We start from the raw sequence: 20,539 nt of genomic DNA, 5'->3' as shown, positions 1-20,539 counted from the left end.
CGAGGTGGGATGGCCGCTAGCAAATACTAAGCTGCATTTTACATCGTAAGAGGCTCCAAACAGGTTTGCATTAATATCAAAAATTTCTTACGATGAAAGAGAGGTCAAAATGCATAAAGGAAATTATATATATATATATATTCCCCCCAAAACTCACAAAATATCTGAAAGTGCACCAAATGGGCTCCAAACTTTGAAAATGTAGACAAAGATGGCTGGTGCTTCAGACAGAATCCCTGCTACAGACTGAACTCCACAAAAAAATAATTAAATAAAAAGACCTGGCTAATCAAATTCTGTTCATTTCCCCTATTAATTAAATCAGTGCCGTTTTCATCTGCCAGCTGTCAGATCCAGATGACCAGGAATTTGCACATGCATTGAATATCAATAAGACTTTTGTTCTCGCCTGCCTGATTCGTACATTAATATTCTTTTCATCTACAGCTATATTTATACCTGTAAGCTCCAGCTGGCAGAAAACACCGGGTGTTTTCGAAAGCATTTGGAAGTGAAAGAAAGAAAGAGAGAAAAAAATAACTCTTTGTTTCCAAGCTTGAAGGCCCACAAAAGGACTGGAAGGACCAACAAATAAAATCTATTCCCTAACTATTGTCACTCGCTCCTAATATGACCAAATAATTTTCCTCCTCATTTTCCTTCTCTTAAGGTCAGGTCAATAGGAAAGAATTTGGTTGCTAATGGATGATTGGTTAGTTTTAGCCCTGATTGCAAAATAAGTCACTAGTCCTCATGTACTTTTACTTATTTCTTTACTAAATAGTTTATTTTCTGTCAGAATCGATCATAAAGCCATATCAACTCCAGCTGCCAGGTGAGATAACCACAAAGTTAGCCCAAAAGAGAGTTTTAAATTAAATTAAATTATTTATTATTTGAATAAATAAATAAATTTATTATTTGATACTTGGAAGATAATACCTACAGATATTTATATTTATATTGACTGTTTCCCTATGATTATCATTAAGTGTTGTACCTTATGTTTCTTGACGAATGTACCTTTTCTTTTATGTACACTGAGACTAAGACTAATTCCTTGTGTGTCCAATCACACTTGGCCAATAAAGCTATTCTATTCTATTCTATTCTATTCTATTCTATTCTATTCTATTCTATTCTATTCTATTCTATTCCATTCCAATTCTACTCTACTCCATTCCACTCCACTCCACTCCACTCCTCCTCCATTCCATTCCATATCATATTTTCTGCTCTGTTCTGTTCTGTTCTGTTCTGTTCTGTTCTGTTCTGTTCTATTCTATTCTATTCTATTCTATTCTATTCTATTCTATTGACTAAAAACGACTCTTAGAGAGTGAGGGAACCCTAGCAATTTCTCCCCTCTACCTGGACCCGAATTGCAATTTCTTTTTTTTTTTTCTTTTTCCTTCCCAAAGCGCCTTCTGTTTTATCTACTTAATTATTGTTTTTTTTCTGGAGGGTTTCCATTTCATCTGCCATTTAATGGCTCACCTGCATTTACAACCAGTTTTATCTATTAGAAGTTATCTCTTCTGGATGTGTACCTTGGAGGAATGAAAGATTGATTATGGCCATTTTCAGTCTTGGCAGCCTCGTTGCAGAAGGAAAACAGAAAATAAACAAAAGGCAGCAAGATTATTTTTGGTTTGCAAAATTTTAGCCTTCCATTCAGCCCTTTGAAGAAAGCTTAAGTGTTGGAAGGGTTCCCTCTAGTGGAGCAAATGAGTAAGGACAATTTTAGATTTTTTAAAAAAACTCAATAGTTAAGAATATGTTTCTTAGACTAAGAAAATGGTTAAATTTTAAAAAGAGAATGGGGTTAAGCTAATGGAATGTCAAAAAAGATTTTATAATCGGGACAATGCCAGAAATTTGAGATCAGCATGTCTGAAAATGAGACACGCATGGAATTAACAATTCCGAATTTTCCTAATTCTGCGATGTATATAATGGGTGCTATTTAATCATCCTTTCATTTTTGAAAAATGGTCCTGTGTCTCCTGAAACTACTGTTGTGCAGGAATATAAATAATGATAAATATTATTGTTCAGCAATATCAGTATCGACGTCTTGGGGAGCCAAGAATCTTATTTCAGGCAAATACATTTGTCGTTATCACTTCTATTGGTGAGAATAAAGGCCCACTTTCTGGAATGTGAAACTGTCTCCCGAGGATGCAGACAATTTCTCCTTATTTGTACACAAATCAAAAGGACATTTTTAAAGCCACCAAATTGCACTTTAGAGATTTAAAACCTGCTAGGTAGAATGACTTTTAACGAAACAAAGAGGAATTTTATTTTTTAGATCGATTTCATTGGCCAATGATGAGGCTCTACTGCCTCATAAGCCATCACGTGAAGTTTCTTTTGTTTTTTTAAAAAAATATCTAACCTGGAAGTGTAAAAAAACAAACAAACCAGGAAGTGTTTAGCTTGCCAACGCTTTTAGGCGCTTGGCAGTGTTGTGAACTGCCAGCTGGCAGTGGAGTCATACGAAATGTCTTAATGCAAACAGCCACTTTGCCAACTTTGTGTGGACACAGAAACTAATCCGTCCCGTCTGGACGGGAGACCACCAAGCGATCCCCAAGTTCACGAGACAGGAAAAGGCGCGGTTAAAACAACGGGACCGGACAATGTGCGCATCAAATCAACCCAGATCTTTTTATCTTTCCAGCAGCTTCTTTTTCCGTTATTTTCCCTCCCGACTCAACGCCAGAAGAAAATGATCAATTTTTTTTTTTTTTTAACGGTTACGAAAAGCTACCGGACAGAGAGATGGTTTGAATAAGCGAACATGTAATTATTTTGTGATTTCTTTCCTGGATCGCAGCCAGCCCTCTTACCCGACCTCCTGGCAAGCTTATTTTCTCGGCTCAGCTGCCACTGCATTTTTTCAAGCCGAGACTTCCTGGGACCACAGCGGAGATGCCATCCGTCCAACCGCGTTAAAAAAAAGGCTGGGTTTTTTGCACCCAAAGGCCGCAGGTTTCTTTGGAACAGATTCCAGCTATCAAATCTTTTGATTTTTTTTTTTTTTGCTCTTCTTCCAGCCAGCCAATCGTGTCTTATCCAGGATCTGTTCAAACATTTTGATTATCTCAATTGAGCTCTGTGTGGATGTATGAATGCATCACGCAAAAATCCCCCACCTTTTGGAGTTCAGGAATTCCTTTTTGGTTTTCCGGGGACTTTGCCAAGATCGCCAATGTCCGGCACGAATGGTAGTGCCAACGTCTTGTTTTCTCTGGTCCCTTCGAGGTTTACAGCACCCATCATCCTTGCCTAGCAGGCTCGAGAGCCTGTGCAATGAGCCACGAACTTGAGTGCACGCACCCTTTTAAACAAATACAAACGTACATTATTTTAGGGCCAAGACTGCAAAAACCTAAGTGAAAAAGCCTCTTTGCAGACAGCTTAAAAAAATACATATATATAAATATTTGAAATCTTCAGTCAACAAAAATAAGCCTATTCATTTTGCACAATTTAGGGCCTGCTCTCCACTTCACAATTCTCAAATGGCTTGGGCTTAAACAAAGAGAATCCAAGGTTAGTTCTAACCAGAGGGGGTATTCAGCCGGTTCAGGAGAATTGGTAGCGGAGATCGCAGAGCTATGCCGTCCTATTTAGCCACTTTTTCGAGGCCGGCGGAAGGTGTGCAGGCGTGCAAAGTGAGCACACGTGCGGCAAACCGGTGGTAAAAATATGCGGAACCTACCTCTGATTCTAACCTAGTTTAGCCGACAGTGGGATCACACACTTCAAATCTTCTCATTATAAACCTACATCACGCATTACAGATTATAGAATGTGTATATAATGATCTAATGATAGATAAAACCTACATTATATACCGGATGCTAAAAGAGATCCCACAATGAGTTGGTTCACACAACCTAAGACAAAGGCTACCGCTAATAGTTCCTCTGTACTTTGGGATATAGAGCCGAGTTCCAATCCTATTCTGCGCTGGACCGTAATGTGTTGTACACCCAAACACAAAAAAATTAATCGTTTACCAGAGGTGGGATTCAGCCGGTTCGTACTAGTTCACCAGAACCAGTAGCGGAAATCATGGGTGGGCCTGCCATCCTATTTAGGCGCTTTTTTGAGGCCGGGTGCATGTGTGGAAGGAGTGTGCGCCAACAAAGCATATGCACAGAAGACCAGACACGTGCGTGGACGGATGCGCGTGCTCACATTCGGTAGGGAATTTAACTGAATACCACACCTGGTGCTTACCTAATCACATTTCATCTAAACCCAGTTGGCTTTGGCTTAGCGGGTCGTTGGAAACTCAGCGGTGGTTGCAAACCATGGTTTACGGCATATAACATTTTCTGGAGGAACCAGGCTACTTAGCCATACTTCCCCGAAGAACGACGACACCAAAAAAATGCTGTTTCCGCTCCCAGCAAAAACCACAAGGGCCCTCCGAGCAAGTCATGTCAAACTGCTTTATTACATCTTAAATAACAGTACATTTTAATATAGGATCTATCTTGCATCCAGCTTTCTTGAAGTACACCGACTTTAAAATTAAATACAAAAAGTGAAGGAACCGGGGGGGGGGGGTGTTGTGTGCAGAGGAAGCTCTACAGAGATTTATCTCAAGGGTGGGGGAGGGCGAGGGGAAAAGGAAAGAGGGTGATTAAAAAAAAAAAAATCCAAAAAAAATAAAAATAAAAAATCAAGATGCCAAATCCAGGCCTTCTTTTAAAAAATAAAATAAAATGCACGATTACAGCACATTTTGTACAGAATGTCGCAGGGGTGGAAAACGCAAGAGAGTGAAAAAGGAAGAGGATTTTTAACAAATCCCTTTAACAAAAAGGGGAAAGGAAAGGAGAGGAAGAAATCGAAAAGTTTTATCCAAACAATTTGCTGTCCAAATGCTCAACTTTCAAAATGCAAAGCGAGGAAAAAGGGGCTTAACTGTCTTTCTCCTTTCTCTACCTCAAATTTGAATCTAAGTGATTGTTTAAACAGCTGGCTTTTTGCTTTCAAATTTAGGGTTTTTTTTGGGGGGGGGGGGAAATAGAAGAAAGGAGTGGGGAGGGGGAAACGTTATTAAAAACGATACTTCCAGATGTGCAAAAAAAAAAAAAAAAAGTCTGGAGACTTTTCATTCTTTCGGTTGAAATCCGTTTTTTAATGCACCCCCAGTAGCGGCGGTAAGGAAAATCAACAATGGTTTATAACTAGTTGCTTTCTTTCTTTGTTTTTAAAAAAAAAATAAAAGAAAAAGAAAAGATTAAAGGATGAGGTTAATTTCCCGAAAGAAAACACAAACAGAAGGACGTCTTAGTTTTATTATGCACTTCAGCGTTTCTACAGCATGCGATTCTAAGAGAAATCCAACCCCCCCACCCCAAAATTGGCAAATCCCAAACGTGCCCCCTCCCCACCCCAACTTTTCCATCATCATCGTTTTTTAATTTAGAAAAACCTCCGATCGTGTTTTTCACTAAAAAATAAAAAAAAAATCATATTTGGATCTTGCTTCGGACCCAGCCAAAGGTTCGTTCCACTGGTGGGGTTTTATTTTTCCACCACCCCCCCCTTTAGCCTTTTTTTTCCCCCTTAGCCTTGCTCCTGAAACCCCAACCCACCAAATCTGGTTGTTGATCGAAATTATGGGATAGTCTTCGGCATTAGTCAAACAAACTCAGCAGATAGGAAATGGAAAATTGGCGAGATTTTAGGGGGGACGGGGGGGGGGGACAAAAAAGAAGGAACGTATTTTATTTTATTTTTTTGTTACCCATAGAAGTGAAAAGATTTTTTTTTTAAAACATTCAATACCATGTACAGAGTGTGCTTGCTTATTTTCTTAACATTATCATATATATGCAATATTTGTGCAACGATTTGTGACATTAAGACAGATTTTTTTTTTAAAAAAGAAAAAGAAAAAAAAAGAATAAAGAATAAAAGAAAAAAAAAACCCCCAGGGAGTAAATTTACAGCATTTAAACAACCCCCAGAAACATCTGGGTTGGGAACTCCTTTCTCTTGGCTCGAAATTGGACCGTCAAAAGCAAATTGCATTTTTTTTAAAAAATAAAAATAAAAATAAAATTTTAAGAAAGGGAAAAAAGGACATGGAAACATGGACCAAAAAAAAAAGAGGAGATACCGATCTTGCTACGCACGTGACTTCTAAGTTTCAAAGATGAGATTAAAACGAAACCTTCCCACCATTAACCCATAAAGTCAGTATGATTTGCCTTTTTTGTTTGTTTGTTTGGTTTAAACTACAGTGAAACTTAAAACTTTTTTATCTTTTGCTTTTTCTGACAAGGTGTTTTGTTTTCCTTACTTATTTATCATATCGTTTTACTTCGCTTTTAAGTTTTGCCCCAGGCATGCTTAACGACAAGCGTGTGATTTCTTTTTAAGGTTTTTTTTTCTTTTTTTTTTCTCTAGACAAACCCCCCACAAAATAATAATAATGTAATTATAATAATAATTAATAATAACATGTGGTCCCCAATGGAATGCACAATTTTGATCTCTTTTGCTATTTACTGGTATAACCACTGTGGTGATTCCTCTTTGAGAATTGTGCTCTTCGGCGAGATGTGAAAAGAACTTTTGCCCTTTGGTGGTGGGGTAGGAAGGGGGGGAGAGGGGGAGGGAGGGAGGGGGGGCAGGGAAGGGGATCCAAGTTAGTATATTGAGTTGGATACATTATTTTAAACTTTCAACCGTTGGGGGGGGGAAAATTCTTCTGATCAGCGGGGAGTCCACAGACTGTCCTGCAAGAGAATACACGGAGAGAAAAAAACCTTGGTTAGGGTCTGGAATCAAAGCCACTGGGAATTGTCTGTCTGTCTGTCTGTCTGTCTATCTGTATATATCTATCTATCTCTATCTATCCATCCATCCATCTGTCTATGTACAATATCTATCATCTCTCTCTTCTATCTACAATATCTATCTATCTATCTATCTATCTATCTTTATCTATCCATCCATCCATCTCTATCATCTATCTATATTCCTATCTATATCTATCATCTATCTATCTATCTATCTATCTATCTATCTATCTATCTATCTATCTATCTATCTATCTATCTATCTTTCTATCATCTATCTATCACAGGTAATCCTCAACTTGCAACCACACAATTGAGCCCAAAATTTCCGTCGCTAAAGCGAGATGTTAAAGGAGTCGTGCTCCGTTTTTCTTTTGCTTCCGCGTTAAGTGAATCGTTGAAAATAGCTAAGTTAGTCACGCGCAGGGGTGGGCCACCGGGGGTTTCGCAAGGGTTCGGGAGAACCTCTAGCTAAGATTCTGTGCAGTTCAGAGAACCCCCCCCAAAATCCCACTCCTGGCTGGCCCCGCCCACTCTGCCCCTCCCCTCCCAGGAGTCCCCACGTGGCCCATTTTGTATGCCGGTAAGTGCAGGGCGTGCGCGGAGGCTCGGGGAGGGCAAAAAACGGGCCTACCGGAAGTTTGGGAAGGCCAGAAATGAGCCCGTTTCCAGGCTCCGGAGGGCCTCCGGAGCCTGGGGAGGCCGTTTTCACCCTCCTGGAGGCTCGAGGAAAGCCTCCGGAGTCCGGGGAGGGCCCTCTTGTTAAGCCACATCTCCAGCTCAAGCACAGGAAAGACAGATGGACAGGCAGCTGCTTATATCCCGTTTAAGGACCTAGCATCCCTTAAACTGGAATGCCTTGTTCCTACCCTGATGGTCATTTGATACAATGATGGTTTCCCTGCCCCTAGAAGTAAATCAGGCCAAGATTAGGCTTGACTCTGTTGCTGATTGGTCTCCCTCCCCAACCCCATAATTTCACTTGAAGTGAAGGTGGAAGCAGATTCCGACCCACATTTTCCCAGCTCGCGGCTTTGGGGGAGGGGAGCATGGGAATGGGTACCTACAGGCTTCAGTTCCAGATCTTGAGGAAGCTATCCCATGATCCTGTTGCCACCGCCATGCCGTCGTCGGTCACACCTAAGCAACTGACGCGATTATCGTGGCCAGCTAAGACGCCTGTGGGGGGAGAGAGAGAGAGAGGAGAGGAGAATGAAACACAATGCGTGAGGAGAGTTGCAATCCAGTCGAGTAGCAAATATATACCACCCACAGTCATCTCATAAGTGTGTGTGTGTGTGTGTGTGAGAGAGAGAGAGAGAAAGCAGAAGGGGGGAGGGAAGGAAGGAAGAAAAGAATAAGAGGGAGGGAGGGCGATGAAGGAAGGAAAAAAGAGAGGGGGAGGAAGGAAAGAAGAGGGAGGGGGAAGGGATGGAGGGAGGAAGGAAGGAAGGAGAGAGAGAAAGCAAGAGAGAAGGAAGGACAGAGCAAGCAGGAAGGAAGGCAGGAAGGAAGGAAAGAAGAGGGAGGGGGAAGGGAGGGAGGGAGGAAGGAGAGAGAAAGCAAGAGAGAAGGAAGGACAGAGAAAGCAGGAAGGAAGGCAGGGAGGGAGGGGGAAGGGGGGAGGAAGGAAGGAAGGAGAGAGAAAGGACAGAGAAAGCTAGAAGGAAGGAAAGAAAAGGGAGGGGGAAGGGAGGAAGGAAGGAGCGAGAAAGCAAGAGAAAAGGAAGGAAGGAACGAAGGAAGGAAGGAAGGAAAAAATAATCATGAGTGGCTGAATTTGCTCATGGATTTGATATTCATTCATTCATTCCTTCCTTCCCCACTTCCTCCCTCATCCGCCATCGCTCTTCTCCCTCAGCCACTTTTGTCCCCACCCCCCCAAAAAAAAAAAAAAAAGAGAGAGGGGGGGGGCGAGCCTGACCTGCTCTGTCCGCTTTGAGCGTGTCCCACACGTTGCAGTTGAAGTCGTCGTAACCGGCTAGCAGGAGACGCCCGCTCTTGGAGAATGCTACGGAGGTGATGCCACAGATGATGTTGTCGTGGGAATAAACCATGAGCTCTTGGTCGGCACGGAGGTCGAAAAGCCGGCACGTGGCATCGTCGGAGCCAGTGGCGAAAGCGTTGCCATTGGGGAAGAACTGCGCAGGCGGGGAGAGAGAGAAGCGATTTAAACGATTTACGATGACGGGGATTGGTGGTCGTACGGTCCAGCCAGATGTGGTTCAGCCTGCCTGGATTTGGCATTTCTGTCCATCTATTGAGTCCTTCCCAAGGATCTGGGAGGGGCAGATGTGGCTGCTTAATAATATGAAAGCTTTTTTTTTTTAAAAAAAAAGCATACTGTTTTTATGCTTTTAATATTTTATTTGTATGCCCTCTGTGAGGGACATGGTCAATTCCTCGATTAGATAGGTAGATAGGTAGATAGAGATGTCTATCTACATCTCTCTCGATAGACAGACAGACAGACATGCATAGATAGATGATATAGATTAGATTAGATTAACAAGAGTTGGACGGGACCTTGTAGGTCATCTAGTCCAACCCCTCACCTAGATAGATAAATAGTAGGTAGATAGGTAGATATTAAAGATAGATATGATAGACAGACAGACAGACAGACAGATAGGAAAGAAGGAAGGAAGGAAGGAGATGGATAGATAGGTGGAAATAGAAAGATAGATAGATAAGAAGGAAGGAAGGAGATAGATAGATAGATAGATAGATAGATAGATAGATAGATAGATAAGAAGGAAGGAAGGAGATGGATAGATAGATAGATAAGAAGGAAGGAAAGAAGGAGATGGATAGATAGATAGATAAGAAGGAAGAAAGGAGATGGATAGATAGATAAGAAGGAAGGAAGGAAGGAAGGAGATGGATAGATAGATAAGAAGGAAGGAAAGAAGATGGATGGATAGATAGATAGATAAGAAGGAAGGAAGATGGATGGATAGATAGATAGATAGATAGATAGATAGATAGATAGATAGATAGATAAAAAGGAAGGAAGGTGGATGGATAGATAGATAAGAAGGAAGGAAAGAAGGAGATGGATGGATAGATAGATAAGAAGGAAGGAAGGAAGGAAGGAAGGAAGGAAGGAAGGAAGGAAGGAAGGAAGGAAGGAAGGAGATGGATAGATAGACAGACAGAAAGACTGACCGACCGATAGAAACAAGAGAGAAAGAGTAGAGACAGGTAGACCAATAGAGAGATATAGAATAGAGTTAGACCGATAGACAGACACACAATAGGAAGATTATATATACACGTCTGTATGTCTGTCTGTCTATCTATCGAGAGAGATGTAGATAGAAAGACAGATAGGGAGGAAGGGAGGGAGGGGGAGGGAATCTTGGCAATAGATCTACCCCCCTAGTAGGAAATCTCATCCCCATTCCCTCGAGGGACATCACAGCATTAGCGGTCCTGATGACGAGGCAGCCTGACCGCCTCCTCGCCCGTCGCCTTGCCTACGTACACAAATGGCATTGATGTCCGACTCGTGGCCGGTGAAAGTCTGCCTGCACATCCCTTCTCGGACATCCCACAGCTTGGCTGAGGCATCGCAGGCACCAGAGACAAAACACTTGGAATCCGGAGCGAGGGATAGGCTCATGACATCGCCGGTGTGGCCGGTAAACGTGGTAGTTTGCTGTCCGGTTTCTATGTCCCACAGGGCGCTGCGGTAGGTAAGGCGGGGAGAACAAAAAAAAAAAAACGCCACCATCATCCAACGACCGAGTTAAGTCTCCTAGCGAGTTTCTCCCCGCCCTAAAATCTCTGCTGGATTCCCACACACAGATCACATTTCTAAATTTGCTGGCGACTTCTCCCCTTTTCTCTGACTCACAGGCCTTAAAAAAAAAAAATCACCTTTATTTTCATTAAAAAAAAAAAAAAGCATATTTCTCCATGATCTGAAGTGGCTTAAAAGAGGGCCATCGCTCTGTCAGCTGCTTGGATGATACGGGACGATCCCAGCATTGAAAGCTTAAGTATTACCTTGGTGGTGCAGCAGACTAAAGTGCTGTTAAGTAGCACTTAGCTGCCAACTGCCTGCAATTACTGCGAGTTCGAATCTCACCAGGCTCAAGGTTGGAGCCTGGTAGTACAGTGGTCTAAAGCACCCTGTTATTAACACAGCTGCCTGCAATTTACTGCTGGTTCGAATCTCACCAGGCTCAAGGTTGACTCAGCCTTCCATCCTTTCTAAGGTAGGTAAATTGAGGACCCAGTTTGTGGGGGCAATAAGCTGACTTTGTATAAATATACAAAAGGATGAAGGCTATTGCTTAACACATTGTAAGCCGCCCTGAGTCTCCGGAGAAGGGCGGCATATAAATCAAATCAAATCAAAAAATATATATATTAATTATTAAATATTAACCTTAATGTGAACGTGGGTAAATATTTACAGGAGTATTCCATGACAATTGAGAATTTTTTTTCTGTTTAAACTTTTCTTCCTTTTGATGAGTTAGCTTAATGGAAGTTTGTACTTTCTCCAGGCGAAAATTGATACTTTAAAACTCTATATGTATTATATTACTCTCTGCAATTCTATCCATATTATTATATTTTTTTTCTGTATTTTTTAATAATTTTCAATAAAAAAAAAATAAAAAAAAAAAGGTTGACTCAGCCTTCCATCCTTCTGAGGTAGGTAAAATGAGGACCCAGATTGTGGGGGCAATAAGCTGACTTTGTATTAAAAAAAAGAGCACCGCTGGGGGGGGGGGGGGAAAGCCCTACTAAGCAGGCATATACAAAAGTATGAAGGCTATTGCTTAACGCATTGTAAGCCGCCTTGAGTCTCCGGAGAAGGGCGGCATATAAACCGAACCAATAAATAAAATAAATAAATAAATAAATATTACGATTTACAGTAGTGGCCAAAATTGTGGAAACCTTTTGGGAAAAGTTGTATTTTTGAGATTTGACGGCTAATAACACAACTTTTTTTTTTTTTTTTGAGTTTCAAGATAATCCTATTCCACTGCTGGAATAGCCCAAGATCCAGGGGTGAAATGCTCCCGGTTCGGACTGGATCACCCGATTCAGTAGCAATGACGGCGGGTGGTTCAGAGAACCGGTAGCAAAAATCCCTGCCTTGCCCCCATGCCCAGCTGAGCCGCGCAATCATCAGAGGCTTTTTTTTTTTTTTTTACTTTTAAAAGCATTTTTTCCTACAACCTCTTTGGGCTGAAGAGGTTGTAAAATAAATGCTTTTAAAAGGCTCTGACGATCCCAGCTGAGTTGCCTGATCTTGCCTGATCCTGATTTCGGGGGTACTAAAAATAAACTCCTGTTTGAACATTTGTGCTCAGAGAAAACAGCTTCCTCCTTCTATTTTTTTTTAAAAATGTTTCTGCAGGATTTAAAGACTGGCAGGGGAGAGAACAAGATTTCGACCCAATGTTCAATGTTTTGTTTGTTTTTTGTTTTTGAGCGCGCAAAGCTACGACGGGTCATGTTACCCGAGTTCGGATCTTACCAAGTGGTATCTCCAGAGCTGGTCACAATCTGATTATCATCCACAAACCGGCAACAGGACAAATAGCCTGCAAAAAAAGAGAAAGCGAGAGATGTCGTCAGGCAAACCTTCGAGGCGGTCCAAGGAAAGGGAGCTGGAATCATGAGGACTAGCGCCACCTTTGCTGTGGGGAGGGGGGGGTTTACAGCATCTTGAAAGTCTGAAAGCATGGCCCACCCTCTCCTTTGCCTTTACAGGTAAGTTCTTGATTGGACTGCCATTTTGTCAGAAATGGTGTAGGGGTCTCCTGCTTGAACAGGGAGGGGTTGGACTAGATGACCTATAAGGTCCCTTCCAACTCTGTTAATCTGTTTTTTAAAAAAACATTCGTTTAGTGACTGTTCAAAGTTACCACGGCACTGAAAAGAGCAATTTAGGACCGGTTTTCACACTTATGATGCAGCATCTCCAGGGTCACGATTAAAATCCAGACGTTTGGCAACTGACTCGCATTTATGACAGTTGCAGTGTCCTTGCGACCTTCTTGACAAGCAATGGGGAAGCCAGATTCACTTAACAACCGTATGGTGGCCCAAGTGCACTGCCAGCGAAAACGGGCTTACGAGCTCCGTTTTCGGCTGCGACGGCCTCCTGTAACCCCTCTGCCAGCGAAAATGGAACTCGGGGCGGGGGGCATGCACCAGTCCTTCGCTATTTTCAGGGCAGACCCCCGGGATAGATCTAAGCACCCCACAGGTAGGATCCGGCCCCCTGCTCTTATCTGACAGCTGCCCTGGCTGCAGCTCTTCCTCCTTCGGTTTCCCCAAGGTTATTCTCACAACCCATAATCGAAAAATATGTTTCAGTTCATCGCAGGGAACTTCCACGTCCCGTATCCTTGGGTTCATCGCCGGCCCACCCGCCCCATTTCAACGGCAAGGGACGCATTGACGCCGGACTATCCCAGGACAGGACCTGATCCAGTGAGGTATCCCAGGATAACTTCAAAATAAACCAAAAGGCCAGAGGAAAAAATGGTTCCAGCCCTTCGCCGTGAATATTTTTTTTCCCCTCCTAGCTTTCGACTCAAAGGCTTATTCAGAAAATGTTCCCATCTTGTCCTGTAAACCTGGCCGCATTTATAAATAGCTCTTTGTTGCGGTCGTATAACCTCAGTTCCCCCCACTCCCACCCTCCCCGGCGAGTGTTCTCAGAGAGCTGCTTTTCGTCTCCATCCAAAAAGCCGGCAAGCCGAGCGAAGTCAGCGGGACGCAGAGCTTTGCTGGGGGGGGGGGTGTCTCTTTTAAGAACCGCCAAAGGTTTTCCGGAGCCAAGCTGGCAAGTGGGAGGAAGAGTCCCTGAGCTGAGTCGCGCCTTCAAGTCTTAAATTTTTTATTTTATTATTTTTTTTTTGCAAACAGAAAGAGCAGAGTAAAATAAGGGCTGCTGGATGTCCCGGTGAATAAGGGGGGCTCGTTTGCTTTGGAGAGGATTCGTGTTACCTGACAATTCCATATTTTAAGAAGCTCCGTAGAACAAGAGGTGGGTTATGGGTGGGTTATCTCTAGGGACCAGCGCCCCAAGGCCATATAGGAAAGATGCACAATTCTGGGCTGTGCTAGGATATATTAAAACAAGCCTAATGTTTGGTCAGGCAGTTATCTTTATTCGTTGAATTACACCTTGCTTTTCCTCTACCGTGTTTCCCCAAAAATAAGACCGGGTCTTATATTAATTTTTTGCTCCGAGAGATGCATTAGGGCTTATTTTCTGGTTAAGAAAATAAGGAGGAAATACGATACTAAATGCATCCATCTGGCTGACAATCTTAACTGGGGCTTATTTTTTGGGGGGTAGGGCTTATATTACGAGCATCCTGAAAAATCATGCTAGGACTTATTTTCTGGTTGGGTCTTATTTTCGGGAAAACAGGATATCCTGTACTCTAGGCCACTGTTGAGGAGCGCTGACGAAACACAAACAAAAACAGCGCAAGGATGGCTTAAGCTCATCCAGAAAACTGGATCCCTCAGATAACAGGATAAAGTCTTCCTGTTAATCCGCAAGAAGGCAACAACAGCTCTACAGGGTTTCTTTGCCAAATACTTTTTTCACTCTCAAGGTGTGTTACATCACTTGCCTTCACACCTGTTATTTCTCTGCAAGAATAACAAACGTTCCCAAAGGAATCCGTCACAAACCAGAACCACACACACACACACACAAAAGGAGACACTGGTTGTCCTTTTGATCCTGAAAACCTTTTAAAATCTGACGCCCACGACCGAGATTCATATCCCATCCGCTTATCCTCTTAAAAAGCGTTCATCCTTTTTATTAGCGCTCTGAACTTCGCCATGCCGAATTTGGTTTAATGGCCTGCGTGCAAGTGGACAGATGCCGATTTGGAGATATTCCCAATAACCTCCCTGGGGAGGTAGAATTTCTCGGGATAATCGTGCTAAGTCTATTATGACAAAAGTGAGATTATCATCTTTTTAATGGCACCCGGGGGCGGGCAGAGGGAAGAAACCCAGCTGTTTGGCATATTGAACAGCCTAATCTCTTGGGACAGATGTAGTCAGTTCTCTATCTCTTCCTCTATGATTGGGGATGGGAAAGTACCACCCAACCACTAAGTCAGTGGCCCCCACAAGCTTTTGAGCCTGAGAGACCAGTTCCATGGAGAGAGATTTTTTCACCGACTGGAGGGACGGTGGTTTCGCGTGCTGCCTGCATCCCGCCGATGGGGCTTCCCTTGTTTGCGCGGACTGGTTGCTGGCATGCCGCAGACCGGGGTTTGGGAACCCCTGCACTAAGTAATACCTTGCAGAACCAGCCCCCACCGCCAGAGAGCCTTCATATCATCTTCTTTTGACGACTCCATAATCCCTTGCGGGGTAGAGTCTGGGCAACTGAATGAAGCTGAGTGTCTACACATAATTCCTCAGAATCGATCTGCTTTCCAATAAAAAAATTGTTGAAAAATTGTTCTAAAGGTATCACAAGTCCAGGAGGCCGCCGACACCGATCTAACAAGCGAGGAATCCAACTGGAACTAAAATCATCATCTTCTTTTAACCATAATCCCTTGCGTCGGGGTGGAGTCTGGGCAACTGAATGGAGCTGAGTGTTTACTGGCCGGATGCCCTTCCTGTTGTCAATGCGGAGTTTTGTTCAGGAGATATATTCTCATTGTGTCCAGAGAGAGAAATATCTGCCTCTACCTAGGATCAAACTCACAGCCTCCTGATTGTGAGGCAAGAGCTCCATCTCTAGGCCACCGCAACCACTCACCTAGAGATCCTTCATATATCCTAGCCAAACTCCCTGCCTCTATGTTACATTCAATCTGGAGAAGTGAAGTTCATACAACCACAGAACATGGAGGCAGTCAATTTAGCCTCCTTTTTAAAAAGCTTGCGATTCATAGATTGAAATTCCCAACATCCCAAGAGGGCTGGGGACTCTGGGAGTCGGAGTCCACATATCTGGGAAAAGCAGAACACTGAACTGAGCATCTTACCTGTTCCAGGAATTACCTAACCTGCTGTAAGGCGAGCCTTCCCTTGAGTTGCACAAAAATTACCCAGAATTTGGGACATATTCTGAAGCCAACAAACAAGGTGACTTTTACAAGGATGTAGCATCACCCAGGGGTCAAATGAACTGAGTCTGGATGGGAGATGGACGTACCTGTGTGGCCGGCCAGCTCACGGCTTACTCGGACGTTGCCTTCACGTGTTTTCAAGTTGTAAATGGAACAAATGTTATCGAGACCACCGCAGGCCACGTAGTTTCCGGAAGGGGCGTATGCGCAGGTCATGACCCAAGAGGAACGCAGTGGGATGGCATGGACCTAGCAAAAATACGGAAAAATAAAAAATGGGATAATTTAGTGAAACAAAATAGGCTTCCGTGAGCAGGTAGATGTTTCGCTGGCAGTTAAGTGGCAGGGGTGTGAATTTCCTGGCAAATTGGAGGAGGGTCCTGTTTTATCAATAAATCATCCTGAAAGAAGGCTAAAGTTGTTCAGACTTTGACACACAAGAAATGGAACCCAGAAAACGAATTGTGGCTTTCTAAAAAGCTGATCTGGCATCGCGTTGCTGCCTTTTAAGCGGTTAATTTTTATTTGGCAGCCATTTAGGGAAAAGGCCTCTTAATCAACCCATGGAAGAGAAGTTGCCTTCGGATGTTGTGGGGAGAGCTTCATCGTTGGAAGCTTTCAAGAAGAGACTGGACTGCCATCTGTCAGAAATGGTGTAGCGGGGTTGGACTAGATGACCTACAAGGAACCCTTCCAACTCTTGTTATTCTGTATCCGAGTTTTGCTAGCACTGAATTGTTTGCAAATGGGCTGCTTGCCTCCTCTTGTTTTTCCCCACCACGGCCCTTTGAGGTAGGTTGGACGGAGAGACACTGAGTGATTTGAACTCCCCGAAAGAGCTTTTACGGCTAAGGGAGGGGAGACACGAGAACCTGGGTTTCCCTGCTCTTAATCTTCACTACTTTAAGTACTATACATGCTGGTTCCCTCTAAGTTTACAAGTGTTGCAATGAATTTTGGGAGAAAATACACTGGAATCGAGAAAATGGAAACTTCTGATAAGATAGCTCTGTTGGGTACTTTAGAGAACTTTGAGAAAACAATGATAGGGGAAATGTTTACAAGGTTAAGTAGCTCTTTGCAAACTGTTAGTAATTTCCATTTCCTGCTGGAATTCCCTGTTTTTCACCCAGCTAGAAGCTCTTAAATGTAATATGTATCTACTGCCAGCAGCAGAGGCTAAACTTGTGTGCTGCTTCAAGAAATAATTACTTTTGGCCTGCAACTTAAAGGAGTAAATGGGCGTGTATCTTAACTCTTCACTAGGGCTACAGCAGACATAAAAAGGACACAGGCTTTAGGGAACGAAGTTGTGTTGAAGTCTGAATGGCTTTGCTGCAATTCAACAACCAGCCAGAACATTTGATTCGTCTCTCACCTTGTTTGTGGTGTAGCTGTCCCAAATGATCAGTTTTCCATCTTGTGATGCACTAACCAGAAGCCTAGAAGAGCAGAGAAGGGAGAATAAATTGATTTTTTTTTTTTTTTGGCTAATCATACAGTGAACTGGGCCAGGCTGGCCTCGATCAATTGATTGAATCTTTCACAAGAGTTTCCCAGTAAATCACGTCGCCTTAGCTTTAACCCAGGAACCGTGTCAATGGCTTCGGCGCTGTTTAAACCCTGGAAGCTTGGAGTACAGCCATCTGCGCGTTATCTTTGTTAAATGGCCGTTTTAACCATCCAAAACTCAACCATGGGAAACACTTGTATGGTTAAGTCCCCGAATCGTGACCGCAATTGAAACCAAAACTTCCACTGCTAAGCAGAGCGGCTGCTAAGCGAGGCACGCCCAATTTTACAACTTTTTTGTTGTTGCCGTGGACGTTAAAAGTGAATTGCAATGGTCGTTGAATAAAGAGCACGGCCGTTATGCAAATCCACCTTCCTTCCCCGCCCAATATTGATTTTGCTGGTTGGAAGCTGGAAGGGGAGGTTGCGAGCGGCAATCATGTGACCTTGTGAGGCGGCAACCATCGTAAATCCATGCCTGAATTTTGATCATGTGACTGCAGAGACATTAGAATCAGTGGTATTCAGCCGGTTCGGGCAAACCGGCTGCGGAGATATTTTCAAAGCCGGGCACATGTGCAGAAGGCGCGCGAGTGAGCAAAGCGCACACGCAGGCCAGGGCCATACGCAGAAGGCATGCGCACACACACCAAGCAAGAGTGCGCACGCACAGTGAACTGGTGGTGAGTATATTGGAAACCCACTGCTGATTACAAAGGTTGTAAGTGACTTTTTCCAGTGCTGTTGTAATTTTGAATGGACACTAAATAAACAGTTGTAAGGTGAGGAGTACCTATATTATACAATGCTGAACCCGGGAAAGTGCATTGATCAGAATTGACCTGAAAGTACCATAACTGGATCTGCTGATATTTCCAACTTTTCTACGAGATTACAAAGATCTGGGAATCTGTAAAGAGCTTAAAATATCTGTAAATAGGTATAAAGTATATTATAGCTATTTAGATATTTACCATGTTAGCATATATAATATAATATATATGCTAACTATAAATATATTTTATGCTAAATATAAATAGCATATATATATATATATATATATATGCTATTTATATATATATACCATGTTTCCCCGAAAATAGTATAAAGTGTATAATATATACACTATAATCGATCAAAAGGTCGGCAGTTCAGCGGTTCGAATCCCTAGTGCCGCGTAACGGGGTGAGCTCCCGTGACTTGTCCCAGCTTCTGCCAATCTAGCAGTTCGAAAGCACGTAAAAAATGCAAGTAGAAAAACAGGGACCACCTTTGGTGGGAAGGTAACAGCATTCCGTGACCCTTTGGCATTGAGTAATACTGGCCACATGACCACAGAGACATTTTCAGACAGCGCTGGCTCTTCGGCTTTGAAATGGAGACGAGCACTGCCCTGCTAGAGTCGGGAACGACTAGCACATATGTGCGAGGGGAACCTTCACCTATATGCTATTTTTCATTGCACGGCATGTCATATGTTGAATTTACATATTTTAAAGGGTTTTTGTAAACTTTGCTTGTATAATTAGCGTTTTAACTTTCAGCTTGTTCTGTGTTTGAATGCCATTGTGACACAGTTCATAAACATCAGTTAATAAAAAAAAAAGAGGAACACGGATTATTTGACTTGAAGAAACAAAAATCGAGTCATTAGTAAAGATTCTTTTCCTTGGATTAAAAACAGCCCTTCCGATACAGCTTTGGTCAATTCCAAAAAAAGGGGGGGGAAAGGGGGGGGAAGGGGGCTGCCGTCTTTTTGAAAAACAAGCCCAGTTCTCTGTCAACAAAGAAGAATAAATGTTAACTTTTACTTGTCAGCATCGCTTAATGTTTCCCCGTTCTGGAGCAGGAAAAGTACAATTGTAAAACTTTATTAATGACAGCGGTGGCTTTGTTTAAATAAATCTTTCCTCGCTGTGTGTGTTTGTGGTTCAGAGTTTTGCTCAACTCCAGGCCCAAAAAAAAAAAAAAAAATGAACTGGCCTGAATCTCGTATCAAAAATCCCACTACTATGGTTGAAGTGACGTACAACCACTTGTTTAGGGACCGTTCAAAGTTCCAAAAGTACTGAAAATAGTGAGTTGCGGTTGGTCCTCAGCTAACAACCATTCCTGCAGTCCCATCATCAAAATTCAGGTGCTAATGGCCACCAGTATGTATTCGTCATGGCTGCCTTGTCCCAGGGGTTGTGTGATCACCGTTTGCCACATTTCCCAGCCGGTTTCCGACAAGCACACTGAATGGGAGAAGTCAGATTTCCTTAACGACCGCATGATCCACTGAACGACTGCACTGATTTGCTTAATTGGTGGAGGGTTTCCTGCCTGAGCAGGGGGTTGGACTAGAAGACCTCCAAGGTCCCTTCCAACTCTGTTTTCTCTGTTCTTAATGACCGTGGCCAAAAAAGATTGCAAAATTGGGGGCAACTCACTTAACAACTGCTTTGCTTAGCAATGGACATCCTGGGCCCAATTACGATCGTAGGTAGAGGACTCGTCATAAATTGAGGAAAAATAGCTGGGGCGAAGCAGGAGAGGCTCATTATTGGTCATCTGTTGTGTTGCACAAAGCAGTAGCGCAACCAGGACCTGCTCAGGCTCACCGATTTCCTCCCATCTCCCTTTTTTTTTTGGGGGGGGGGGGGGAGGGGGGTAAATCCTTCCCTCTTCTCATGAGAAGGGAGGAATCCTTAGTATCCAACCTTGCGTTGGGGGACAACCTGTCCAACCCAGGTAACTTACCTGGAATCGGTTCCCCAGTGCATTGCATAAATTTTGGCCAAGTGTCCTCGCAGTGTTCGTCTAGTGCGCATCTGAATACGACCCACAGGATCAATGTTGGCTGTGATCTGAAAAAGAAGAATTGCACATCATCTGTCAAACAACAGCTACTACCCAAAGGGGGTTGTGTGTGTGTGTGTGTGTGTGTGTGTGTGTGTGAGAGAGAGAGAGAGAGAGAGAGAGAGAGAGAGAGAGAGAGAGGCAGAGAGGGGAGGGAGGCAGGGAGAGAAAGAGGGGGAGAAAAAGAGAGATGAAGGAGGGAGAATGAGAGAGACAGGGAGAGAAAGAGACAAAGGAAGGAAGGAAGGAAGGAAGGAA

The 20,539-nt window shown here is 43.1% G+C and overlaps 1 protein-coding gene across 1 annotated transcript in view; it reads right to left on the bottom strand.

Moving 5' to 3' along the window:
- Positions 1-4,455: 4,455 nt before the first annotated feature.
- The window catches only part of LOC139326876 (guanine nucleotide-binding protein G(I)/G(S)/G(T) subunit beta-1), a 31,754-nt gene continuing 15,670 nt past the window's right edge, over positions 4,456-20,539 (bottom strand). Inside the window, exons 4-11 of the mRNA XM_070956622.1 lie at positions 20,183-20,289; positions 17,307-17,370; positions 16,015-16,177; positions 12,340-12,406; positions 10,324-10,525; positions 8,761-8,977; positions 7,904-8,015; positions 4,456-6,773 (exon numbers count right to left, since the gene is read on the bottom strand). Coding sequence (XP_070812723.1) covers positions 7,909-8,015; positions 8,761-8,977; positions 10,324-10,525; positions 12,340-12,406; positions 16,015-16,177; positions 17,307-17,370; positions 20,183-20,289 — 927 coding nt within the window. The 3' untranslated portion in view covers positions 4,456-6,773; positions 7,904-7,908. The remainder of the gene's footprint in view (positions 6,774-7,903; positions 8,016-8,760; positions 8,978-10,323; positions 10,526-12,339; positions 12,407-16,014; positions 16,178-17,306; positions 17,371-20,182; positions 20,290-20,539) is intronic.

Source organism: Pituophis catenifer, unplaced genomic scaffold, assembly GCF_029215685.1.
Source record: "Pituophis catenifer annectens isolate HBS135680 unplaced genomic scaffold, rPitCat1.0.hap2 SCAF_209, whole genome shotgun sequence".
NCBI lineage: Eukaryota > Metazoa > Chordata > Lepidosauria > Squamata > Colubridae > Pituophis > Pituophis catenifer.
The sequence above is the reverse complement of the archived record's forward strand: the minus strand, read 5'-3'. Positions and strand labels throughout refer to the sequence as shown.